This window comes from Choloepus didactylus, chromosome 4 (assembly GCF_015220235.1).
Source record: "Choloepus didactylus isolate mChoDid1 chromosome 4, mChoDid1.pri, whole genome shotgun sequence".
NCBI lineage: Eukaryota > Metazoa > Chordata > Mammalia > Pilosa > Megalonychidae > Choloepus > Choloepus didactylus.
Window position 1 is genome coordinate 139,343,315 of NC_051310.1, and position 27,162 is coordinate 139,370,476.

The 27,162-nt window shown below is 48.3% G+C and overlaps 1 protein-coding gene across 1 annotated transcript; it reads left to right on the forward strand.

The window, feature by feature from the left end:
- Positions 1-1,498: 1,498 nt before the first annotated feature.
- On the forward strand, positions 1,499-26,758 carry PLA2G4D (phospholipase A2 group IVD). Its single transcript, XM_037834232.1, has 20 exons — positions 1,499-1,543; positions 4,374-4,446; positions 4,599-4,735; positions 5,304-5,435; positions 6,058-6,098; positions 6,490-6,532; positions 7,880-7,943; positions 8,335-8,471; positions 9,267-9,377; positions 9,509-9,546; positions 9,739-9,874; positions 10,225-10,361; positions 11,594-11,816; positions 22,247-22,364; positions 22,725-22,862; positions 23,116-23,223; positions 23,372-23,566; positions 23,882-24,048; positions 24,657-24,843; positions 25,988-26,758. Exons 1-20 carry the CDS (start codon positions 1,499-1,501, stop codon positions 26,212-26,214), a joined length of 2,457 nt encoding a protein of 818 aa, XP_037690160.1. The 3' UTR covers positions 26,215-26,758.
- The last annotated feature ends 404 nt before the right edge of the window (positions 26,759-27,162 follow it).

A 27,162-nucleotide genomic window follows, 5' to 3' on the forward strand; every position in this document is an offset into this window, starting at 1 on the left:
TATATTTACTTTTTCACTAGCTACAAATCTGATTCATGCAAATTAGAAACATTTCCCATTCATTTATTTTTCACTTGCTTATAGACCACCAGTAATTTTCATTTTTGGCTGATTCTGTAATAATTTATTTTAGATTCATTTGCAATAATTGAGCACCAATTCAGTTTCATTTGCCTTGAAAAGCAAATCATTGTTAGATAGATTAGATAGTGAATTTCCTAAATTTATGCCATTTTAGGAAAGCATTTAGTGCTATTGTGCACAACGAATAAACAATTCAGTGACTTCACAAAGCTTTGATTTATAGTATCAATTGTTGAAATGTTTGCTGATTCCTCTTATCTTCATCAGGAAGCTTGTCTTTTGCTTCTAATAGAAATCCCTAGACTCCTGGGACCAGCGGAAGCTGAGGGTGTGAGGGTGGAGTTTGAGGGCAAGGATCCTGGAATCTAAGCCAAGCTCCGACCCTGACCCCATTGTAGCTCTCAGCTTCTGCTCTGGGGCAGGGGAGGATCAAGCCCGAATGCAGGGCCCCCCACTGTGAATGCTTATTGCTACACCCCAGACCCCGGCTGCACAGCTGTGTGGGGTTCCCAGGCGCTCTGCCCTCCTCCCCCAGACCATGGCTGAGCTCAGGGGTTTCCTCAGCTCTGCTCACCACCCCCCACCCCCACCCCAACTCCATCCTCTGCCCTCAGCCCCCAGGGGAAGCCTTCCTGCCACACTTCCAGGGACGTGTCTTCCTCCCCTGGCTGCGTCCTCTTCCCTGACGTCCCAGTTCAGGAAGGGGTGCTCCCCCTGTGGGTCCCGTGCTGGGGAAGTCCTGGACGCTCTCAGCAGCCTTCTCCCAGCCCGGCCTACCCCCACCTCCTCTTCTATTGCGTGCGGATGTTTCAGCATATTTCCATTCCACAGGGAGGAGAGGTTAGGTCTAATGAAAACACCTGACCGTACCTGAAACCCAGAAACCGGGAACAGCAGCCCCAGATGCTTTTCAGGGTGGGAACTCTCTGTGGCAGAGCCCCCACCCCCTCAGTTGTACAAATACCGCCTCCGGCGTGAAGTGGGGATGCAGAGCTGCCGTCCTCTGACCCTGACCTGAGCAGTTCGGCCTCCCCAGGAGCTGGCCATGAAGAGATCTCCTCCCCTGCTCTTTCGGACCCTCTGTGCTGTGTTAGTAATAAAGCCGTCACTTGCTGCAAGTTTCTGTTGTACCTGAGCCTGTGTTCCCACAGTGCACCAGGTGGCTGCTTGCCCCACAGCCTGGAGCTCTGCCAGAGGTTTCTGGAGGTGCTGGTTGACCCAGCCTCTTAGGGAAGAGGGGAAGGTGTTGGGCTGAGGGAGCGCCCTGGGGGTGGGGCTCTAACCTATTTATAGGATTGCGGCTCTTCTGAGGCTGGGCCCACTCACAGTTGGTCCCATCCCACTGGGATAGTTGCTGCCACCCAGCCAGGGAGCAGGCATCCTTGGCAGGGACCAGGCCTGGAATAAGATTGGCATGGAGCGCCCATCACCGAGGGAACCCCCTGGCCATCCTCACCAGGTATCAGTGTCTGCCGGGCCCATGGGTACCGGGCAGGGCAGGGCCTGGGACAAAGGTGCATCCTGAAAAGCTTGGCACAGCTGAAATCAGGGTGGTCCTGGTCTTCAGAGAGGGCCCGGGCCACAGACCTAGGCAGAGACAAAGGATGGGAGGCAGAGGGTGACAGAGTCCACGTTTGGGGATGTGGAGTGGGTGGTGATGGACAAGCAGGATCCACAGAAGCAGAGGAACAGGGAAACCCGAGAGGGGTCAGCCAGAGCCTCCTCTCTCCAACATGAGCCAGCAGGCTGAGCCAGCAGGCAGCAGCAGCCTGACATGCTCACATACCCACATCAGGGAACATAGGTGGCAACGTGTCATAGAAGGAGACCCACCAGGCCCACAGCCCACCCAGGGCAGTGACTTCCTGCAACCAGCCGTAGCCCAGGGATCACCCCGTGTGCTCAGGAGCTCTAGAAGGCCTGTTCCCACCCAACACCAATTATTTATTGGGCCTAAGAGCTATGCAGCTGCAACCAGGCCAAAGAGGTGATGAACTGCTCACCTCCACCCTGCCATTGTGCTTCCTCTCAGCCGAGATTTCTCATCCTTTGTCATCTGCCCCATCCAAGCCTCTCCTCAGAGCAGGCACCACGGCCAGCAAGGCTGGCTCTTCAGGTCTTTCCTGGTGCCCCAAACAGTGGCTATGAAAGGAGCTAAGTGGGCCCAAGTCACTGTCCTGAGATCCGGTGCCACATTTGCAGAACCTGCTGGGGTTCTGGAACCTTGGCTCTGAGTTGAGTCCAGACAAGCAGCTCCACACTGGGGCAAGCTAGACAACAGAGTCCTGGGAGCAGATAGAGAGGGAACCCCCTCTCCAGCCTGCTGCTCCAGCCTGTGTCAGCCTGAGGTCCTGAGGACCCATCCACAGGGCCGACAGCAGGTGGAAATGCTCTGATGGGGTCTGGGAGAAACCCCAGGCTGCAGGGCCAGGGTGGTGGAGGGGGTTGGACAGCTCTGACTCCATCATCTCTTCTTGGGAGCCCTGAGCTGTGGAGGTTTCTGAAGTTTCCTTCTCCATCCTCATCCCCCTGGAAAGACTATACCATCCTCTGCGTGCGCTGTGTTAGCAGTGGTCTTAGAGGTGAAGAGAACTGGGCTTTCACCTTAGGAAAAATACCCTGCCAGGGGATTGTGGGCTTTCTGAGGTAGAGAGGTGCCCAGTGACTGGTGGGAGAAATGGGCAATGATCTTTGGATTGGGGATAGCGACTGGCAAAAAGTGAGCAATTGGGGACACTTCTTAGTAAGCAAGTGGCTTTAAAGCTTCACCACAGGCTGTGGACTTGTGGCCCCCCAGCCTGGCTGGAGGAGCAGGGGAGCAAGGTGGGGCTGCCTCTGACCTCCCCCTGTCCTGAAGTGGGGTGCTGGAGTGCAACCCTCTCCTGGGCCCTGGAATCCTAGCCAGTGCCTTCTCCGGGCATGGGGAGGAAATAGATTCAGGTGTCTAAAAAGTCATTAAATCCCTGCCAGTGACACCCTGTGGCTTAAGGCCCATAGAGCTGAAATGTTGTGGTGTCACTGGAATTAAGCCCCAAGAAGGTAGAAACAAACACATGGGGGGATCCCGTGTGCTGTGCCACAAAGCTGACAGCAACGACAGGGATGCTCTGTGCCTCTTCCCAGCTCAGCATGGCTCCACAGGAGAGGCAGGATGCAGGGAGCCAGGGGAGAAGTCACGTGCGGCCTGGCTGTGGCCCATCGACCCTGAAGGTTCTCTGTGGGGAGGGGGCTCTGAGTTCCCTGTGGACTCTGAGCCGGCCCCTAGCAGGCAGCAGCAAAGGGTCTTGGCATCTGTGCAGAACAGAGGCCAGGTCCTGGTGGGAGTGGAGGGATGGAGGGGACATAAGAGGCAGCTGACAGGTTAGTGTGGGTCTAGCCTGATGGCAGAAGCCCCTCCCCCTGCAGGGTTTTTTCTCTCACGGGGTACTCCTGTGGGTTCTTCACCAGGGCTGCCACACTGCACAACTCCGGGGGTCACCATTTCACACACATCAAAGTGAGTGGTTCCCCTGGAATCATGTCAGCTTTGGCCCTGCCGTGTCCCCTCCTTGCTGGTGCCGCACAGGCGATGGTGTTTCCACGTCCCCCTCGGCCCCCGTTCTAATGGCCCACTCCACACAGGCTCTTCCTACTGGCACCATATGCCCCAGGGGTCATCTTGGGCAGGGTCCCTTCCAAGGCCAGCTGCCTTCCCTGGGGGTCCAGCCCACAGGAAAAGTGTGCCTTTGCCCTGCTGGACTCATTCGAGTTACCACAGATAGCAGGGGCTTACAAGATGCCTGTGCAGGGTACCCAGAAAAAGCCACACAGTCAGACCCCAGGGACAGCAGAAACCCAAGGGACCCCTTGGATCCAAGCAGTGACCCATGGCCAAAAGGACTCAGCCACACCCCTAGTGGTCTGTCTGCTTTTCCTCCTGCCGCCTACTCTCTGCTCGTCTTCTCTGTCCTCACAGCTCTGCTCACTCACAGTTTCTTTGACCTCATCACTGGGGCTTGCCTGGGGCCTGACGTGGCATGTCAGCATCGTAACATACAATGACCTTTCACCTGCAACCTTATCACTGCAATGGCCTGATGCTTTGAGAGTTTCCTAATTCAAACCCCTAGAGAGCACAGATGGGCTGAGCTCCAGTTCAGTCCCTGAGGATTTCAGACTGCTGGTCTCCCTTGAACTGGCGTCCACTTGTGTCCAGAGGGCTGGAGGGCAGGGGATGCTGGGCAGCAGGTCCAGAGGTTTGGGTGAGGGAATGAGCAGGAGGGACTTGCAAGTTTGATATTTCTCTCCAGGGGGAGGCCTCTGCCTGCTGCCGGCTCACCGTGAGGGTCCTGGAGGCGCGGAACCTGCCGCAGGCCGACCTGTGTAAGTGACCGTCGCCCGGGGGTCTGGGAGCCACGGGAAAGGCCTCGGGGCCTGGGGCTGGTGGCACAGGGGTCTCAGTGAGAACCCGGGGAGGCCCCTGGAGAGCCCTGGCAGGAAATTTCTCTCAGAAACTGCTCTCTTGACTTTGGTAGTGAGCGAGGCAGACCCATATGTGATCATACAGCTGCCAACCGCTCCTGGAACAAAGTTCAAGACGAAAACAGTCACCAACTCCAGTCACCCTGTATGGAACGAAACCTTCAGTTTCCGAATCCAGCGTCAGGTCAAGGTAAAGGCCAGGATATCCCCGGCCCGCCCACCTGAGGACAGGCCGTACCCCTCACAGGGAGGTTTCTGGGGGTTGAGCCACCTTCTTCGGGGCTCAGTCAGAGAAATGCTGGGGAGGAGGGTATCTGCGTAGCCCGGCCCGCGGCACCTGGCTGTGTGACCACCTCCGGCGAGCTGGTGCTCCTCCCTAAGCCCACCTGTAAATCCGACAGTAAGAGCCTCTCCTGACTGCTCTTGTGGAGTTAAGATCATCCATGAAAGCCTCCTAGCAAGGTGCCTGGCACATTTGATGCTTTGAGGAACCAGCAAAGGGGTGGGGTCGGGGGGAGAAGGAATTATTTGAAATAATTTTATTTTGGATCAGAGCAAAAATTAGGAGAGGGAAATTAGGAACTTTGTTGGATTTCCTTATATTTCTTTTAGTTTTATGGTTATTTTTATTTCAAAGTACCAAGGATGGAGGCCTAATAATCTCTGCTGGCCCTGGGCATTAAGTAAGTGTTCAAAAGATGGGAGCTACAGTAGCTATGAGTAGACGATGGACTCAGTTACCATTCTTGGATCCCTAGAATGTTCTGGAGCTGAGCATCTATGATGAGGACTCAGTCACGGAGGATGATGCCTGCTTCAGGGTTCTCTATGATGTCTCAGAAGTCCTTCCTGGCAAGCTGCTCCGGAAGACCTTCTCCCTGAGTCCCCAGGTGGGTGGGGAAGTCCCTGTAGGCCCCTGGCTGAGGAAGTTACTGTTTCCCGTGGAATGCTGCTGGGTCAAAGTCACTCACAGAAAGATGTAAACCCCTCTTGGGTACATTTGCATTTTAATAAGAAGCGAGAAGGCTTAACTTTACCATATAGTCTGAATCACTTCATGAAGGGATTTTAATCAACTCCAGGATGAGGATTTTGGGTGATGGAGAACTTCCTAATGCCCCTCAGATCACAGCTCAGTGTAACCAACCCATCGCTCCCCACTGCCTCAGAACCCCCCATGGTGCCCAAGGCTCCCTCGTGAGCAGGTCGAAGGTCAGGGGGTGGGACCTGGGTTCCCCTAAGGAAGAAGGTGAAATGGGTGCTGGGCATCCTTAAGCCTCCCCTTTAGACCCAGGGCGGGAAAACCCATTCTCTGAACACTTACCAGCTCTGGATAACTCTGCATTCTCTTTCCCTAAGCGTCAGTTTCCTCATCTGTGAAAAGGGAATAATTAGAATACAGTGCCTCCCTTAGAGACTGCTCAAGATGACGAAATAATGCACATGAAAGATTGTGTCAACTCTAAAGATGTATATAAAAGTTCATGACTTGCTCCTGCTCTGTGATTTCAGGGGCAGGAGGAACTGGATGTGGAGTTCCTGATAGAGGAGATGTGAGTAATATCACACAGCCTGGGTTCTCAGAGCCCAGGATCTAGCAAGGGAGAGAGTCTTCCCTGACCTGACCCAGATCTCCCTGCTGGTCAGACCAGCTAAGATTCTGTCCCTCATCTCCCCACCCCACCAGGGAGGTCTGGGTGAGAGATCCTCATTGAGAAATGAGGAGATGCAGGTCAATGTTTTCTCTGCCCTACTTTTTCCCCTCCATCTATCATTCTTCAGGAGCACCTTCTCCTCCCCTGAATCTTATCCAGCACTTAGAGAACCCTCAGGATCACCCAGGGAGACCCTTATAGGCTGGAGCCTCAGCTGAGAGGGGGGCAGGTCGATGCAGGAAACATTTGCTTTTGCAAGGCCAGACTCTGGATGGTTTGATTTTTCCAGGTCGGACCACCCAGAAAACCTCATCACCAACCAAGTCCTTGTGGTAATTGCCTTCCCCGAGCTCGTGAGGATGAGATGAAGAGAGGGGCCCCAGAGCAGATAGTGGGGTGGGTTGGGTTCAGGGGCAGCTGCTTGGGGTGTGGACCAGAAGGGGCAAGGCAGGGATGGGGCTTCATGTTAAAATCACCCCTGGCCTCCAGCTTGGTGGTCACCTGGGCCTATGGAGCTTGGAGATGCCTGGGCCTCAAGAGAGCGTGGAGAGAGGGGAAGCCGAGGGTCTGTTGAGAAGAGGTTCTGACTTGAAGCTGGAGGGCTGAGGGACTGGGGGAGGGGCATGGATCTGAGGTGCTTCCTGGTGGTGTTTATTCACATGTGATAAACTGGAAAGGTGGTGAAGTCATGCAGGCCGGGTCCAACTTCAGGTTGTCAACACTGAGGTAACTGAGACCCAGAGGGAGTTACCGGTGTGGTGTGCTTCCACTCTAGGAGATTTGGGGCAGGGGCAGGGGGTGATCAGCTCCTCTTTGGAACAGAAGATAGTCCTGGTCAGCTCTCCTAAAAACAGTAGGTTCATGGAGGTACCATGAGCAGGAGGGCCACAGCGGGCAAGCTTTCCATTCAGGGTGGTTCTGGGACAAGCAGCATCCGCATGACCCAGGAACAGGCCTGGAACTAGGGTAAGGCAAATGAGGAGCCTGCGTGCAAAATGTAAGGAGGCACTCGCTCTCAGGGTCATGCAAGTGCCTGTTTGATGGGCTAGTCTTACTGGTTCAAATATCCATTAGAGTAAAGTCCCAGCTATGGTAGCTGTCTCTTACCAGAAGGATGGAGACCAGCCATGATTAAATTCAACAGTTATAGAGGGGAAGGTCTGTGGCAAGAGTTCAGTGGACGGTGGGCATCAGCTGGCATACTCTACAGAGAGAATGCAGAAGGTTCATCAGTCAAGCCAAGGACAGTCAGGAGATATCCTAGTCACCAAAATTTTAAATGTTCTTCTGGTACCCCAGTCCATCATCCTGTAGACTGGTGGTTTGCATAACCATTGAAGTAGAATATGTTGTGGAGAATCGTAGCGCTTAGAGAAGAAACAACCATGCCTGAGAGCCTAGGTCTTCCAGAAATTCCTGAAGTTTGGCAAAGCCAGGAGAGCTGGTGTGGGGAATGGGGTGGGGTTCTCCCGGTTGTTGCAGAACATCCAGGTGGGCCATCTGGTTGCAGCGGATCAGAGATGGGGTATGGGGTAAGGGGTTTCTGCGTCCAGTCCCACGCTAGGGCCCACTTCTCATTCAGTGTGTGGTGGATTGGGGACAGAGAGGCTTGGAGGGCTGAGGTTGAGGAAGCTCAGCTTACCCAGCAGAGCTTCTGCCCATGACATGCTCTGCCCCAGGCCCGAGAGCTGTCCTGCCTGGATGTGCATCTGGACAGCACCGGGAGCACGACTACGGACTCAGGTGAGACCTGAGCAGAGCTCTGGCTGGAACCTGTGGGTAGGAGTGGTGTAGTGGTGGGAGAGGAGGGCTCCTGAGAAACCTGCACAGGGTGGGAGATGAGCAGGTAAGGTAGAGCGCCACAGTTCTCCTCTGGGTAGGAGGACCCCCTTGCCTGGGGGAAAGCATGTCGCAGGAGGTGGGAGTCCCACAGGGTTGTGGGGATTGGCAGGTTGGGGAGGCCCCTTTTTAGAATCGTATGGACCTGGTAACATGCTCCAGCCTTCCAGGCTGCAGCCACGTCCAGGCATTATGCCCTGTTTCCTGGGTCTGAGCTGCGGTTCTGGGCTCCTGTTCCCCTCATGCTAGTAAACATGCAATCCCCTTGCCTGACCTGTCCACTCTTTTCCCCCAGATCAGGACAAGCTGGAGTTGGAGCTGGTGGTGAAGGGGTCATATGAGGACACACAGACGTCTGTGCTGGGCCCAGCCTCTGCCCTCTGCTTCCACTACCTGGCAGCCCAGGGGACAGAGCTGAGTGGGTGCCTGAGGGTGAGTCTCAGCCCTGGAGCTCTCCAGCCACAACCTCAGCCTTTGGCCAGCTCAGGCTGCTGCAGACCCCTCCCTGGCCTTCCCTGCAGTCAAGACCAGGCCCCCTGTCGTCCTTGTCAGCCTCCTCCAGTTAGGCCCCAGGCCCTTAGCCGCATACAGGGAGGATCACCAGAAGTTGCGAGGGAGTGTTACAGCCATGTCAGTCTTTGTTTACACTCTTCAGTGGTTCCTCCAGTGATGCTCTCAGAATAAAATCTGTTGTCTATGGCCCACAAGACACTGTACAGCCCGGCCCCTGCCCACTTCTGCTGCCTCATTTTGCCCTGTGTTCCTTCTCATTCACGATGCTCCAGCCACGCTTGTCTTCTCGCCTTTCCAACATGCCAAGTGCTTTCCCTGTCTTTGTCTGACTCCTTCCAAGGCTGCCTCCTCCTCCACCTCTTTTACATCTCAGCTTAAATGTGCACCTCTTCAGAGAGGCCTTCCTTGACCCTCACCTAAAATAGACCCATATAGCCCACCTCTGGTTACTCTATCACATCACATAGCTTATTGCCTTCAAACAGTCACATCAGCTAATGATCCTTTTCTTTATAAATTATTACATGCAATTCAGTTAGAGCAATGCTTTTGCACTAAATAAATGTTAGCTACTATTATTTACACGATTATTAGTGAACATCAGGGGAGGACTGCATCTGTCGGATAGCTGTGTCTGTCTAAAGACTCAGTAAGGACTTGTGGAATGAATGAATGAATGAATGAATGAACTAATGTTTGAATTTTTCCTTCTAGAGTGTCACAGGCAATGGCTGGAACCCAGAGAGCTTAGAGGAGCACCTCACTGTTCCCCTGAAGTCTCTGGCCATGGGGGAGGAGGTGACCATCGATGTCCCTGCCCCTCGTGTAAGTGATTTCAACCAGATGGGCAGTGCCAGAAAGAATGAGGATGAAGTGAGTTCAAGGTCTTCAGGGGACACCCTTGTCCCCCTCAGGGTCCACGATATTCTGAACAGGGTCTCTTGCCTTAATTTCAGGCCCCAGGAGTGAGGCTACAGCTCAAGGCAGAGGCCTGGTAAGGGACATCCATATCAGTGGGGGAAAGACAGGGAAGGTTCATGGCGGGGGCAGGGAAGTGGGTTGTAGAAAAGGATGTTCCTTGGGGTTGGGAGTAGGAAGCTCAGTTGGCAGCTCACTGAGGACTTGACCAGCCTGTGGCTGAGCTATGCAGGTGCCACCCTGACCCCTGGATCCTCTTCTGTCCCAGCCCCGAGAAGCTGGCTGTACACTTGGGCTTTGACCTGTCTGCAGAGGAGAAAGCCTTCCTGAGGAGGAGAAAGCAGGTGGTGGCTAAGGCCCTGAAGCAGGCTCTGCAGCTGGAGGGAGACCTGCAGGAGGATGAGGTTTGGAGGGGACCCAGGGGAATGTGGGTGCTGATACCCTGGACTGGCCTTAAGGGAGCGCCTGATTCCCCTACCCTCTCTAGATGCTCCTGCCAGCAGAGAAATGGGGTGGGCATGTATGGAGAGATATGGGGGTATTAGGGTTCACACTCCCTCTGGGGCTCTGTCCTGGGCTGAATGCTGTTGCTTCCTGGGGAGGGACTGGGCTCTAGCTCTAACCCTTTCTTTATTAGGCCCCAACTAGGAAGCCCCTTCCCGTGGAAGCAGGGGCTGGGATGGGTGCCTGGATGAGACAGGAGGCAGCTCCGTCCTTGTCCTCTGTTAAGCCAGCCTGTCTCTGTGTGGTCCAGGTCCCTGTCGTGGGCATCATGGCTATAGGAGGGGGTGCCCGGGCCATGACCTCGCTCTATGGCCACCTATTGGGCTTGCAGAAGCTGGGCCTCCTGGACTGTGTGACCTACTTCAGTGGCATCTCGGGCTCTACATGGTAAGGGTCTTGGGATTGGAGGAGAAGCAGAGACAACCAGGGCTCAGGGGGTTTCTGGCTGCCCTGGCGTGGAGTTGGGGTGGACACCAGAGGGACCCTCTGTATGGAAAACTGAGTGATCAGTATGATCTGATGGGCCCCAAGAAGTCTTTCTCAAAAAGAAGAAAACATTTACAGAGGCCCTGTTATCAGCAAGGCGATGTAGGAGGTCAGTTCCCAGATGCTACTGAAGAGGAGTAAGGGAGGCATCAGAAAGAGCTGGGTTTGAGTCTCAACTCCACCACTTACTGCCTGGGTGACCTTGAGCAGCTCACCTCCTTTGATTCTCAGTTGACTCATCTCCAAAATGGGGACAATAAATACTTACTCCAAGGGATTGGAGCGAGATAACCCAAGTAAAACATAGTACCTAATGCCTACATGTAATGGGAGCTCCAAATTGGTGACTGTTTTTTCTTTAATCCTCACACTCTCTGGAGTCATTTTTCTTATTGTCCCTAGAAGGCAACTGAGATTAAGGGAAGTTATTTCTGCCTAGGAACAATATTGCCTCCCTACAGCTCCCACCCACCTAAGATGAGTTGGAACAGTTCATTGTTAGAGATTCATTCCTTTGAATCTTATTGAAATGTGACTTTAAGGAGTAAGAAGTCAGCTAAAACCTCAGTGGAGTTTCGGTGACAGCTGTTGACAGGCCATGTCTTAAAGGGTTTCAGGAAAGACCTATGAAGATGGGGAAGCAGGGTCTAGAGCTATGCTGTCCAGTAAGGTAGCCACAAGCCACGTATGGCCATGGAGCACTAGAAATGTAGTCAGTCCAAATTGAGATGTGCTATAAATATAAAATACACAGTGAATTCTGAAAAAAAATCATTTTTTGAAAAAAAAAATGCAAAGTATGTCAATAATTTTTTTAATATTGATTACATGTTGAACTGATAATTTTTTGATATGAGTTAAATATATTATTAAAATTAATTTCACCAGTTTCTTTTTACTTTTTTAATGTGGCTACTAGAAAATATTAAATTACACATATGAACTCACATGATCTTTATATTGGACAATGTCTGATCTAGAAGGACAGAAAGCCCCAGAGGCATGTTTTCCAGAGAGGCGGAGCCATGGCGGCTGGAGCCATGTGCTGGGAGAGAGGCTCGAGGGGGGAAAGCGGCGTTCCATCGACCCCTGTCGGGCTCAGCCTCCTACTGACCCTGTCCCCTGTTCTCCAGGACAATGGCCCACCTATACGGGGATCCCCAGTGGTCGCAGCGGGACCTTGAGGGGCCCATCCGACACGCCCGGGAGCACCTGACCAAAAACAAGCTGGATGCCTTCTCCCCAGAGCGTCTGAGGAGCTACCAGCGAGAACTGGAGCTGCGGGCCGAGCAGGGCCACCCCCTGACCTTTGTGGACCTGTGGGCCCTAGTGCTGGAGTCCATGCTGCACGGCCAGGTACGGCGCGTGGCCTGTGCGCAGGGGGGCCGGGCTGCGGCAGCCACACAGCAGGCGCGGGCGGGCACGTTTCCTGCAGGGCGCGAGAGGCCGGGACCGGTTTTTAAAGGACGTGGGAACCACCAAGTTCTAGGGTCTGCCCAGCTTTGCAGGATGCTTCCTTTCTGAGTCAGGCTATTCAATTAATGCCATGAAGCAGAATTTTTGGATCTCCTAAGAGCTAGAGACCAGTCAGTGTCGCAGTAAACTAAGCAAGCAAAGCTTTGCGTTGTGTTTAGGACCCAGTGAACTTCCTAGAACCACTTCTTAAAATTTATACTGCACTTTGAAATATATTATTATTCTTCATCTTCAGGGTGAGGTTAAGAGCACAGACTCTGGAGCCAGAATCCCTGGGTTCTGACCCCAGCTCTGCCTCTTACTAGCTGTGTGTCCTTAGGCAAGTTACTTGACTTCTCTGTGCCTCAGTTTTCTCATCTGTGCAATAGGGGTGAGAACAGTACTTACCTCATAAGATTGTTATGAGCACATAAATGGTGCTTTCTCATCATATAAGCATTATCCATGTATTAGCTATTAAATTTACTATTTTCCTAACACCATCAAGACAAAACTGAGCAAACAATTTTTTAAATACATTGCTCCATTAAGGAAGGCTTAGTAAGCTTACTACTCCAAGTATCATTTATGGAACTTTGTCCACTGATCTGCATTGCTTTTTCTGTCATATGTTAGGCTTCCTGTACTCCTGAGCTCTCTACTCTGTTCTAGCAGGACTGATTCTCTATCTCTTTGCCAATATCATGCTGAAGTAGTTACTGTAACTTTGTACTAAGCTTTGGTCTCCCCATCTTGGTTCTTCAGAATTAGCTTGGCTACTCTGGGCCCTGTGCTCTTCTTTATACATAATGGAATCAGCTAGTCAAGTTTCATGATAAATGCTGTCAAGTTTTTGAATGAAATGGCATTGAATTTATAAATATCTTTGATAAATTGGTATCTTCAAGCAGCTGAGCATTTCTATCCATAAAAGTGGTATTTTCACCATTTATTTAAGTCCTCTTTAATATCTTAAATTAAGATGGGTTTTTTGTTTGTTTCTTCAGCAAAGAATTGTGCATCTGTTAGATTTCTTTCTTGGTACCTTAAATTTTTGTCACTGTTGTTGTTGCTAATATCTATTGTTTTATCCTCCTTTTCTGATGTTATTTATTTTGTGTCTTCTCTTTTTTTTTTTTTTTTTGCTCGATGTTGCCACAGATTTGTCTATTTTGTTAGTTTTCTCTAAGAACCAACTTTTGCTTTTTTGACCCTTTATTTTACCTCGTTTTGTATTTCACATTTTCTCTTATCATTATTGTCTTTCTTCTGCCTTATTTGTTATTACCATTATTCTTTTTCTAATTTCTTCATCTGAATGTTTACCTCATGTATTTTCAAATACATGGATTTAATTCCATACATTTTCCACTGAAATAATTTAGCTGCCTCCCACAAGTTTTAAGTATCATTCACTTCTATTTTCTAATTTCCATTAAGTTCCTCCTTTATGGATTATTTAGGGATGTGTTTAAAAATTTTTAAATGTATGAGTTTTTTTAAAGTTTGTTTTTGTTACTTATTGATAACTGAATTTTATTGTACTTAAAAACATGTTGCAGGTGTGCTTGAAAAGACTGCATTCTCTAACTATATCTGTTCAATAGATTGAGCTTGCTAATTGTATGGTTGAGACCTAAGTTTTCATCTCTTTGATCAATTATTGATTGAATAGTCTTAAAATCTCCCACCATGATTATGGATTTGTTGATTCCTCTTTGTCATTTAGTCAAGTTTGCTTTCTCTGTTTTGAGCTTTTGTATTCCTTGTATATAAGATTAGAACTGTTATATTTTCCTGATGAATTGTTCCATAGTGACCTTTTTCATCCCTAATATTGTTTCTGCCTTAAAGTCCATTTTGTCTGATACTATTAAAGCCACATGGATTTCTTTTGGTCATATTTTCATGGATCATCTTTATCTGTCCTATTTTCAACTTTTCTATGTCTTTATGCTTTAAGTACATCTCATAAATATTTTATAGCTGGATTTTTAAAAATTCAATCTACCAATTTCTTTTTACTGGAGTAATTAGTCCATTAGCATTTACTGTGATCATTGATTTATTTGGATTTACTTCTACCATTTACTTTGCGTAATTTATTTACCCTGATTTTTCTTTTTCCTGTCTTTTGTTTTAATTGATATTGTTAACTGTTTTCTTTTCTGACTTTACTTGTTTAGAAATTACATAAACTATTTCTATTTTATTGGTTTTCCTTTAAATATGCAAGTGTATGTAATTTAACAAAAACTAAAGTTAACCAATTGCTCTATGTTCTTCCCAAACAATATAAGTACTTTAGAATACTTTAACTCCAATCACCCCACATCATCTTACATATTTTAATTGTTCAGTCTTCAATTTATCTTGTTTTTTAACCCCTAAACATTTACCCAAATGCTCACCAATTTTTTGTTCATTAATTCTTGCATTCCAGTCTTCACCTGTAGGTTCAATTCCCTTCTTATGAAATTTCGTCCTTCAGAAGGAATCTCAGTGAGGTTGGTTGATAGTAAACTCTCTAAACTCTCCAAATATTTATCTAAAAGAAGTCTTTATTTTACGGTAACTTTTTTTGTTTGTTTGTTTTAGTGATAGTTTACATGGGCATAAAATTCTAGGTCAACAAAAGGACATTCTCTCTGCACTTGAAGATATTATTCTTCCGTTTTCTGTTTTCCTTTATAACTACTGACAGAAATTTACTGTCAGTGTGACTGTCATCCCTTTTAAAGTGCTCTGGCTATTCTTTCTTGCTGATTTTAAGATCTGCTCTCTGGCTTTCGTGTTCTGCAGATTCACCATGATGTAGCCAAGACTGAATTTATTTTAATTTTTCCTGTTTGGGGACTTCTTAAATAAGAGTATTCACATTTTTCATCAGTTCTGGAAAATTCTTAGGCATACTTTGTTAGAATATTCTGTGTAAGTTTTTTTAACTTTATCTTTAAGATCACTAATTCTTTTTATTAATTTTTTTACTAATTCTTTTTTATGTTATGTGCAGTCTGTCTTAAATCCATCCACAGAGTTTTGAATTCCATTATTAAAATTTTTATTTTTAGAAGTTATCTTTGGTGATTTTTCACACTTGTCTGTTTGCGTCACGTTTTTAGGTCCTCCTTTTGTTTATTGAAACATTTAAAACTTACTTATTTTATATTCTATATCCAGTACTTCATTCTATACTTACCATTAGGGGTCATAAGATGCTATTTATTACTTTTAGTGACTTTCTGTTGGTGGCTTATTCATTGTATCTTTTCTGCATTTTTCATTGTTTAGTTAATCTTTAAATATTTTTAATTAAGAAGTAGAATAGTATATGAACCTTCATGTACCGATCACCCAGCTTCAACAATTATCAATTTATGGCCAGCCCTGTTTTAGGTATAAACTCCCTTTCTCCTAAACTATTTAGAACCAAACTTGCACAATATAATTTCATCCATAAATAGTTCTGTATACGTTTCTAAAATATAGGGACTAGTTGTGTTTTTAATACAACCACAATTCCATTGTCTCACTTAAAAATAATAACTTAATATCATCAAATATCCAACCAGCGCATACATTTTCCGTTGTCAGCTGATCTTACTCTATAAAAAGCCTGTGAGGCTGGGGTTTAAGGTTGAGAGAGGATGTCTAATTGCTTCTGCCTGGTATCCCCGGTTGCTACCAACCAGGGAGCACTTTGGGTTAAGTTTTTGGCTTGCGGTTTCCTGGTAAAGGCAGTTTAAATTTAAATCTCAGAGTGGAGGGAGGAGCAGGTCTGTGGTTACAAATTCTCAAGACTTTTTTCCATCACACAGAGCCCAGGCTGAGACAGACAAGTTTCCTTTCATTCTTTTTTTCTTTTTTTGATTCTCTGGTACACACGTTCATTGATGGTTTATCCCTTTATGAGCCCCACCCCCCACTTTTTTTTTTAACAAGGATCTCGGTTCACCTGCCTAGAGGCCCGAAACCTTGGCTCCCATTTGTCTATGGTTGTTGAAACCCAGGCGTCTTGGCGATTGAAATCAGCACACAATCTCAGCCAGTATTTCTAGATGCTTCGTGGGGTGGAAGGGTGAGGGCCATGGGAGACAGACTTCAGGACATGGAGACGACCACGCTTTGAAGAACTTGCATTCCTGCCCATAGTTCTAATCTTTTTTCCCTGAGTTAAGAGAGTTTATATGTTCTTTGTCAGCGTTTCCTCCTTTGGGGGTGTGTTTATAGATTTACTTCTACCATTTACTTTGCATAATTTATATACTCTGATTTTTCTTTTTCCTGTCTTTTGTTTTAATTAATATTGGTAACTGATTTCTTTTCTGACTTTACTTTCTGATCCGAATCTGCATACAGTTCACTATTTGCTAGTGTATATTTTCATATTCTGCTATGTATTGCTGGTCCAACATATTAGCTATGAGCCTCCTTGTTTCTTCAACAGTATTTAAATATTGTCTGTTAGCATTACTGTTAAATTCAAGCAAGCAATTATTATAACTATTAATAAGTTACTTGGTATAATTAATCTCTTTATTAAGCTACGAGCCATAGACCATTGGCCCCAACTTTCACTTCAGTGTAATTTGCTCTAATGAGCTGACTGTACTACCTATCATTCACCCATATAGAGTGTGTTTTAGTTTTCTAATGCTGCAGAATGCAAAACACCAGAGATGGACTGGCTTTTATAAAAAGGAGGTTTATTTGGCTATACAGTTACAGTCTTAAGGCCATAAAGTGTCCAAGGTAACACATCAGTAATCAGGTACCTTCACTGGAGGATGGCAAATGGCGTCCGGAAAACCTCTGTTAGCTGGGAAGGCACGTGGCTGGCGTCTGCTCCAAAGTTCTGGTTTCAAAATTGCTTTCTCCCAGGACGTTCCTCTCTAGCAAGCTTACACCTCTTCAAAACGTCACTCACAGCTACACTGAGTTCCATCTCTGAGTCAGCACGTTTATATTGCTCCACTGATCAAGGCCCACCCTCAATGGGTGGGGCCACACCTCCATGGAAATATCCCATCAGTTATCATCCACAGTTGGGTGGGGCGCATCTCCATGCAAACAACCTAATTCAAATGTTCCAACTTAATCCCCACTATTCTGTCTGCCCCACAAGATTGCATCAAAGAATATGGCTTTTTCTGGGGGACATAATACATTCAAACTGGCACAGAGTGTAAGCCGTTTTCTAAGAAAACTTGGTTGTGGTGGCTAAAAACATGAATTACAATGTTTGCCTCTGGCTATCCAAAGATGAAAGGTGACATTATGGGGTTTTTCTGCCTCCGTGTTGTAAGGCACGTGAAAGGCCATCACGTTTTTAGAAAGATTCAAGTTTTTTAAATACTAATGGGACCATTCAAGAAAGCATTTCTGTTTAAATCCTTCTTTCTTCCTTTTTTTAAAATTCAGTTTTAAATCCTTCTTTCTTAATATGTGAAAATATAAATTAGATAAAATTCATTATTTTGGCAGTGCCAGTTGTTTTTTCAGTCTCTTTTGCAAATCTTCCTTGACTTTAGATTTAGAACCACTCTTTCTATTTACTAGAAAGAACGAGCCATTTGCTAGCAAGGACTGGGTGAGCTCACTGACAGCCATGTGAGAGGTTGACGTTATCAGTAGGTCACACTCTTTCTTTTTCTCTTTTTTCATTCGGCAGGACTCAATAAAAGAGAGAGTGGAGGAGGAACAATGGTTTTGAATAATGTTTTTGTCTTTTTCCTTTCAACAGGGGAGAGGAATTAGTAGTCTTTCTCTCTTGCTTGCTTTGAAAGCCATCATCCAAAACTCAATTGTCAGTTGTACAATGATCAGAGATGGATGTAGAGATGAAAAATTTTGGATTATCAGCTATCAGGTCTTGTGAGGCAAAAGTTTGTGGTCGCCGAATAGTAGGCAAGAATTTTCTGTCCTTCAGAGTAAAAGTTTCTGACCTCGTTTGTGAAACGGCTCCGACTAAACCCTGATGGGAATTTGATCTCCAGTCTGTAGACCATCCTCCAGCTCATTTGGGCTGATTAGCATTTGTGAATTGAAAACTTTATCAGACTTTATCAGTGATTTGAGATAATCTAGTTTGATAGTGTCTAATCCAGGATAAGATTCTCATTTTGGTGTTTTATTAAAGTTAGGCAAATTTTGGTTCATGTAGTTACTCTTTTAAGCTTTATAGACGTTTTACAATTTGACCTGTGAAGGTGAAGTTCCCAATCACGATGAATGGATAAGAATCCCAAATCTGGAAATAAAGTACGTTAAGAAGTCTTCTTACTAACAATAACTATTGTGGATGCACTGTTGCTTATTTTTAAGACATACAAATTATTAACATATTTGTATGAGTAGTATTTTCTGAATAAAGTCAACCTAAATACAGTACTAGTTAGCTACTGTTTCTTCAGATATGGTCGCTGCTCAGTCTCTCTCTCCTCTCCTTATGAAACATCAATAAAACATCTACTGAAACTTCTCCCACTATTTTACATGTTATTTCAGCATTCCTCCACATATTACATCTTTTTATTTCTTAACTCCCCAGCTGCATTCTGGATAATGTCTCATGACTGTATTCTAGTTCAATAATTCTTCAGCTGTGTTTAATTTGCTGTTAAACTTTCCTATTGAGTTTTAAATTTTGGTTATTTTCTTTTTTATTTCTAGAAATCTTATCTATTTCTCTTTCAAATATGATAGGTCATTTTAATAGTTTCTTGTGTCTTACCTGTGGATATCGTCAAGCTGGTCTTATATATCCTTAAATATATTACACATAGTTGTTTCATAAATGGTGTCTGATAATTCCAGTATCAGAAGTCTTTGTGAATCTATTCCTTCAGTCTTTTGTTTCTAATGGCTCTTACTCACTGTGCTTTGTTTCCTTGTGTGCATACTTATTTCCAACCATGGACTGTTCAGTCGCCTTGGAAATTTATTTGTGGGACTTTTTTTGAGGCTAAGGATGAAAGAGTCCTCTTCAAGAGAGGATTGACAGCTTGCTTCTACCAGGTACCTGGAGTCACTATCAGCTGGGATTACCTTGAATCAAGTCCATGGCTTGAGGATCCCTGAATCACCTAAGTGATAAGAACTCAAGTTGAATATTCATGTGAAGCCTGCTCTATGGCCTGGATTTCTCTCCTTACCGTTTACTCCCTGCCCCAAAGGCAACACCTATTGCAGTTTTCTGGAGTTGGGGTGGAGAGGATGGGTTTATTTCAGGTTCTCTCTTACCTTTAGTTCCCCAGCCTAATGTGTGATCAAGCACTGGGCCTTGAGTTCTGTCCCCTTTGCTCTGTGGTCATGCAAAACTTGAGGCCCAAATTTGCCAGGGATGACAAATGCTGTTGGGGCGAAAGTGGCTTTTGTGGTCAGGTACTCATATATATTTCTGGGTTCCCATTTTCCTTTAGATTTTGACCTGATGGTTCCTTACTCTTTGGGCTGCTATTCAATGTTTTAAAAATATTTTTAAAATTTTATATCTAACTTTTTTAGTATTTTCAGTGAAAGGGGTAGTCTAACCCATTCCAGAAATTAAGTCTTTATTTCTTTCTTTTCACATCTTGACTAAAACCAACAATTATTTGAAATATTTCTATTTTTTAATATGTCTGATATATTCTTTGGATCTACTGTTTACATAGATTAGTTCGGTTCAGTTCAGTAGGTATTACGTTTTAATAACAGACTTTTCTAAGTGATGGCAGCAATTAGTTACAATAGAGAAGGAAAAGTTTGTTTTAACAGTTCACTATGAGATGCTAGAAAATACAGTTTGATCCTAGGCTATAAAAAAAGACTTTTATATAATTACCATTTGAACCATCAGTAATGGCTTAATGCAAGGTTTAACACACAGGTTTATAGTCATTTCTTAAAAGGCAAACCTAATTAGTTTTTTACTGTGCACAAGAATGTCATTGGACATTTATGTATTCTTAAAAATGAGCTCCCATATGGTTTTTAAAATTTCAAATATGTACAGAAGATTTTCAATTTATCATTTTCTTTTTTCTTGTTTATCACACCTTACCTCTTCATTCATTATATGCATTTTAAAATAATGTTTTATTCAGATAATTTTGATGTTAATTTGTAATTTTTAAGTCTTTGGATAAAAACAGGTATTTATTTCTTCTATAGTTTACTAATCTAAAGCATCAAAAGTCATTTTTAAATGTTAGCAAATACAACTCCATTAATAACAAATTACAATTTAATTAATATTAAGGATTACTAGAGAAATATTACAGCCTGAAACTTTGCTCAGAGCAATTTTATTAGTCTACATACTTGTATAATATTGCATGGGTTTTATAAAAAATCCACTTGTAAAATACACCAGTTATAATCAATACTTCTCAAACTGTCTCTTTGAACTTTTTTCTTACTCTTCTCCCAGCAAGTACTGAACTGCTTAGAATCTGCTCACCATTCCTCAAGGAGAAACTCGTAGTTTTTCTTTTATCTTTCCCTGAATTAAGAATGTCTTACATGTTTTTCTTCAACTCTGGACAAAAGGTTTTATACCCCCTTTAATCCCACCACGTTCAATGCCCAAACCATGACAACACACTGCCGATACTGCCCCAAGCTCTGACATTTCGGGTGGGACTCGTCGGTCATCAGAATGGTGATTTGCAGGGTTGGGGACACTCATTTGGAAACTGGGGGGCTGGAGACCGAGAGTCCTGCCTAGGCTTACTGGTGAGCTGCTGAAGAGAATAGTGGGTGCTGTTTCAATAGAGGGAGGGCTGTTCTGACCCTTTTCCAAACTTTTCCCTAGGGCAGAAATTGTGCAAGTGTAGTAAAAGGACAAACTTTCCCTCCTCATCTATATCAAAAAAGTAAGCAAACAGGATTCTGAAATAAAAAGACTTCGGGAAGGGAATTAGAGGTATTATTCAAACCTCCTCCCTCCCTGATGCATAGACACTCTCATGCCTGCAGGACTGACTTGCAGATCTAACATCATCAGTGCCAGGGGCTTGAATCCTGTTTGGGTGCTTTCTGGAGGATTCCCTAGCACTCGGGTCATACTGGGGACCACTGAAGAAACTGGGGCAAAAGGTGACTGTGGTTGGCACAGGAGCCCTCTCTGGATGGGACAGAAGGGCTGCTGGGGAAGAGGGAACTCTGCTCTGGGTGGGGAAGGGGCTCCTCTTGGGACTGTCTGGACTAGAATCCTGGGTCACACACCTGGCTGATGTCAATCACCTGGGGAGATTAAAAAAAAAAAAAAGGCAAATCCTGAGTGGCTTTCATATGCTGATTCTCCAAAGACCCCTAGTAATCTGTATACTTAACAGGCACTGTAAGTCTGATGATAGGGGCTGCTAGGCGGGTTGGGAACCTTCTAGGACTAGATGCTGAGTAAGGTTCCTTCCAGCCCACGGAGCCTAACAGAGGGAGGACACACTCGTGGGAGGGAGGATACACTTGTGGTCCCCGCTGCTCCCTCAGGACCTCAGCCAAGGGCTGATAGCTTCAACCCCTGCTGTGACAGCAGAATCTTTCCCAAAGTGGTGCTCCAGGCACCCAGCACCATGGACCTTGCTGATGCTTGAGATGAGCCCTATTTGAATCTCTGGTCCAGGTCGTAATGAGAACTTTCTATGTCCTAGAACTTCGTGAGGCTCAGGGGAGGCTCCCAGAAAAGGCAAGCCACAGTCCTGGCCATCCAGGACAGATGGCATTTTATTGAAGAGAAAATGAGGGCCAGAAGGCAAGACTAAATAATGGGATGCAAAGTCATACGGTGTGAAGCAGGGAAAAGGGGGGCCATGAGGGGGAGGCAAGGATGGCAGGAAAGCATCTGGAAGGGACCGAATCCTGAACTGCATCAGGGTGACCCAGAAGGGGCAGCCCATCCAGTAGCATAGCTTACAATGTATACTGAAAGGGGATTCCTGTGTCCTTTCTGGAAAGCAGTATGTGTGTGTGTGCACCCATGTGCCTTTGTTTCTGTGTGTCAGTGTCCACATCCATTCCCCTCTTCAACCCATAAAGACAGAGCCGCTGAAACTACCATCCCCTGTGAACGGTGCTCCCTGGAGATGTGCAGTGCACGACCTGTGTAGCCCTACATGACGACCCTGTACACGGGGCTGGTCAGAATGTGGGGGTGGGAGTGGGAACTGAATGCGCACACCCGACCCATGACCCCCAGATCCTTCCAAATGAAGAGGAGGCCCAGTGGAGGGGCTGCCTCCTCACCCCAGCCTGTACTCCACCCTGCCCCTGTCTTGGTGGACTTGCTGCCCCTGGGTGCTTTCAACCTCACTCAGGCCCTCATTGAGCCCCTGTCCCCCCAACTCCAGGTGATGGACCAGAAGTTGTCAGGACAGAGAGCTGCACTGGAGCAGGGGCAGAACCCTCTGCCCCTCTACTTGAGCCTCAATGTCAAAGAGAACAATCTGGAGACCCTCGACTTCAAGGGTACAGTCCTGGACCCTCTACCCCCCAACACCCATCCTCCCACCCACCCAAATCCTCTGGACCCTGAGGGTTCCCAGAGAACTCAAACATGACTCTCCTGTACTGATTGCCCAGTTTTCTGGAAGGATGGCGGTTCTGATGGGCTCAGGAGCCGTCCTGGGGTGGGGGTAAGGATGTGCATGAGGGGCTGGGTGGGGCAGGGGTCAGCCCAGGAACCTGCATCTGTTGCATCTGCTGGATCGATGCCAGGCAGGAAGGAGGCTAAGCCTGACGGGGGATGTATCTTTGGTCTTTTTCAGAGCTGGGGCTCCCCCTGGGCCACCCTGCTCACATTCCTTCCTCTCCCTCCCGCCCCATTAGAGTGGGTTGAGTTCTCCCCCTACGAGGTAGGGTTCCTGAAGTACGGGGCCTACATCCCCCCTGAGCTCTTCGGCTCCGAGTTCTTCATGGGACGGCTGATGAGGAGGCTCCCCGAGTCCCGGATTTGCTTTCTGGAAGGTGAGGGGTGGTCACTCAGAAGGCCCTGGTCAGCCCGAAGCTGGACCTCTCTGCCTAGACCTGTCTCCTACAGCTCAGGCCTGGGCAGAGGCCCAGGGTGAGGGGCAGAGGGTGGGCTGTGGGGAAAAGCCATCACAGGGGCAGCCCCGTCTCCCCCTCCCATTTTCCATCAGCACCCAGGGGTGGACAACACTGGCTACCTGGCAGTGGGGATGGGGAGGCCACTGGGGTCCCAGGACTGACTTCTCTTCAGGTATCTGGAGCAACATTTTCTCCCTGAACTTGCTGGACGCCTGGTATGACCTCACGAGCTCTGGCGAGACCTGTAAGCAGCACATCAAGGACAGGATCAGGAACATGGGTAGGCAAGAGAGGCTGGAGGGGAGCCCAGCCTGAGGCCACTTCCCCTTCAGATGCTGGTTGGTGGCCAGGGGTGAGAGGGGAAGAAGGGTCAAGGGCCAGGCATGTCCAGGCCCCAGCTGGCCCAACATCTCTTTCTCCGGCTGCAGAGAAGGAGGCCCCTGCCTCCCCAGGGACCGCCTCGTGTCTGGAGGCCTCGTGGCTGCAGCCCGGCACGGCACTGGCCCAGGCATTTAAGGGCTTCCTGACAGGCAGGCCCCTCCACCAGCACAGCCCCAACTTCCTCCTGGGCCTCCAGCTGCACCAGGATTACTGTGGCCAGAAACACTTCTCTACCTGGGCAGGTGAGGGCCATGGCCGTGTGTCCCCCAGGTAACAAGGTTGGGCTCCTGGTGAGGATGGGCCATGGCTAGATCCTGGCAGAGAGGCCTGTGGGGTCACTGCATCCACTTCTCCTGGGGTGTGGCCTGGAGAAAAGCCCACTGGAAGGTTTCAGAAGGGGCTGGGTTACTATGTGCATTTAGGGCTGATGCGCAGTTTTGGGAACCCCCTGAGGCTGGGTGTAAGAAGGAGATGAGGAGGCAAATGTGGTATGAAGCTGCAGGGTGGACAGTCTGTGGCAGAGAGGCTGCCCCTGACCACCCCTGCCCCCCCCCCAGACTGCCAGCTGGACGCCACCGCCAGCCAGCTGACCCCCCAGGAGCGCCAGCTCTGCCTGGTGGACACCGGCTACTTCATCAACAGCAGCTTCCCCTCCATGTTCCGCCCGGGCCGCAGGCTGGACCTCATCCTCTCCTTTGACTACTCCCTGTCCTCACCCTTTGAGGTACCTCCACCCACCCCAGAGCTGCCATGGGAACCCCAGACCCTCTGTCCAGCCAGGCCAGGGCCAGGCCGCGAGGGGCTGAGCCAATGGCGCGGAGCTCCTGGGTCCCCTAGCAGAGGGAAGGCAGAAAGGGTGACAGGCTCTGACCTACAGACTCCTGCCAGGGTCCTTGGATGGGAAGGACCTGTAGTGGCACTGGGGCCCTGGGCTCCCAGGACATGTGAACAGGGAAAAGCCCCTTGCCTCCCTAAGGGGATCAGCCTGGGCATTGCCACACCCATTCCCCAGGAGTTTTGTTAGGGGCAGGGCCGAGACGCAGAAGCGTGTCTCCTACTGAGGCCCTTGAGGCTCTGGGCTTTGAATCATCCAACAACCGCCATCCAAAATAGGGCTGGGTGTGTCCCCCACCTAAAGATTTTAATCAAACACCATTGCACAACCACCCAGATCGTCAGACTCCCTCCCAGGCACGGTGCAGCTTAACTGGGCCACCAACAGAACCAAACCAGGCTGTTGTCTTGACCAGAGTGGGCTGGAACCACCCTAGCCTGTTCTGGACCACTGGCCTGGCATGACCAGAGTTCCCTCTGGGCCACGCTCTTCCCCAGGTGCTGCAGCAGACCGAGCTCTACTGCCGGGCCCAGGGCCTGCCCTTCCCGCGGGTGGAGCTGAGCCCTCAGGACCTCCGCCAGCCCAAGGAGTGCCACCGCTTCTCGGACCTCGCCTGCCCCGAGGCCCCTGTCCTGTTGCACTTCCCACTGGTCAACGCCTCCTTCCAGGAGCACTCAGCCCCGGGTGAGGCTGCTCCTCCCCTCCCTCTCAGCCTGGCAGCCGGGGCCCCTCTGAGGCCCTGCCCTGGGCCCCTACCCAGCTGCCCCTGCAGCCGAGCAGAGGGTGGAGAGTCTGCATGGAAAAAGTTAAACTGGTCCCACCTGGTCCAAAGACCGTCCAAAGACGTGGTGCTCTGGCCTCGGTGCCCGTATCTCTGCAGGGGTCTTCTGTTTGCAGGGCCATATATTTGTGTACATCCTGTCATATGTCCCTTGGCCTCCCCCAGTTCCCCTTGGCTACATGGGAGGTCCTCTGCTCTCCTGCTCTGTGTGTCAGGGGAGAGGGACATAGGACTCCCCAATTTCAGGGCCCATCTGTATTTTCACTACCTGTAGCCCTCTCCACCACTTCTCAGGCACCATGTTGGAGGATTTCCTAAGGGCTCTCCAGGCTAAACAGCCATGAAGGAGAGGCCTCGGCCCCTCTCTCTCAGATTCCCCTAAACCTACCAGGGTTTTGGATGGCCTGTCCACCATCTTACCCCAGCCCAGGCTGGATCCCCTTCTTAGAGAGCCAGGTCTCTACTCAGGGGCCCCCAAAATCTAAACCCTCTGCACACTCCTTCCAATCCTCTCTTCCCACCCACTGGACAGACTTCTGTCTCCTTCGGTGGGAAAGACTAATTTTTGCCTTTGTGCATTATTCCCCCTCACTCTATAGTCCCCCACAATTCTAAATCTTCCAGCTTTGCATTAACATGCTCAGCCCACATCTTGGAATTCTAAAGAATTCTTTCTCTCCCAACAAAGACTGGCTTTTGCAAAGCAAAAGCCCTGTGGTTTCAGACTCTTGTTTGCCACTTCAGCTCTAGGAATCCGTTCAGTAGCCCAGCTGACTACCTTGTTCTGCTGTTTCCCTTTCCCCTGAAGCAATATATAGAGATACTGGGGGCTGCCTGAATAGTGGGAGAAGTCTAATGGTACAAGGAAATGTGGGGAGAAGCAGACTCTTAATGTCTCAAAATAGCATCCTACTACGCACATTTATATTCCTGGACGAAGGCCACAGGGGGCTGGGAGACAATCCCCTTTGGTGGCGGTGGCCCCCGCCTGTGCCCAGCCCCAGAGGCCTCTGGGTTCTGCTCCTGACCCCTCCCACCCCTGGGCAGGTGTCCGGCGCAGCCCCGCGGAGCTCCAGGCTGGCCAAGTGGATCTCGATGTGGCCACCTCTCCCTATTCCCTGTTCAACATGACGTACACGGAGGAAGACTTTGACCGCCTGCTGAGCCTCAGCGACTACAATGTGCGCAACAGCCAGGCCGCCATCCTGCAGGCCTTGAGGAGCTCTCTGAGGCGCCAGGCCCCAGAGGTGATGCTTCCAGGGGCTCAGACATGAGGCCACTCGGGGCCTCGGGATCCTGAGGAGCACACTCTGCCTCTCCAGAGGCTGGGGGCTGAATCCTTCCAGCTCTCCCAGGCCTGGATCACCTCTGCTGGGAGTCTCACTGCCCAGGGGACTTTGTTCCCCCTAAAGCTCTCATTTAGGACACAACTTGTTTGAGGGGAGCTAGCAATAAACTCTTCCCAGGCCAGTGCATAGAACAGCTGGTCCAGCCAAACATTCTCATGCAATTATTTCCATGCCTGAGCAGAATGGATTTGGGGTGCAAGCCAGAGGCGTCAGACCAGGAGAGGGGACAGGAAGGGTGGAGAATCTCCTGGATAGAGAGGTGGCTCCAGGCATTAGGAGTCAGTGTGTCCTGAACACACTTACTCCTTAACCCCCATGCTCGAAGTACACACATACACATGCACACACACACACACAACTATGGCTGTCCTGGCCTCAGGTGTGTGTCACAGCTGGAGCCCCAGGACCAGGTGACCTCTCCCCAGGACGCTTCTTCCTCTGTCTCTTCTGTATTTGGCTTTATTTTGATTCTCTGCTTTCACTATTTATCACAAACTCATTTTTTAACAATGATGATGATGATATCTCCTGGCTATTGTGTTTTATTTTGTGCCATGCATTTTACCTTATTTCCCTTAATTCTCACAGCTGCCTAATGTGTGCCGTAGTATTTTTATCCCTATTTTATCAGTGATAAAATTCAGTGGAAAGAAAGGAAAAAGCACCTGGTTGCTGACCTGGCACTAGCTTCTGTGCCTTGGGGTTCTCCTGTTCAACATAAACAACTTCATGTAACATCAGCATCAAACAAGATCACCATCAACCTTGATAGAGCAAGGCTGAAACAAGACCACTCCATGTCATGCCTGAGCACAGAACAAAAAAAAAAAAAAAAAAAGTTGGCTGAAACCACAAAAATGACTGAACATTGCC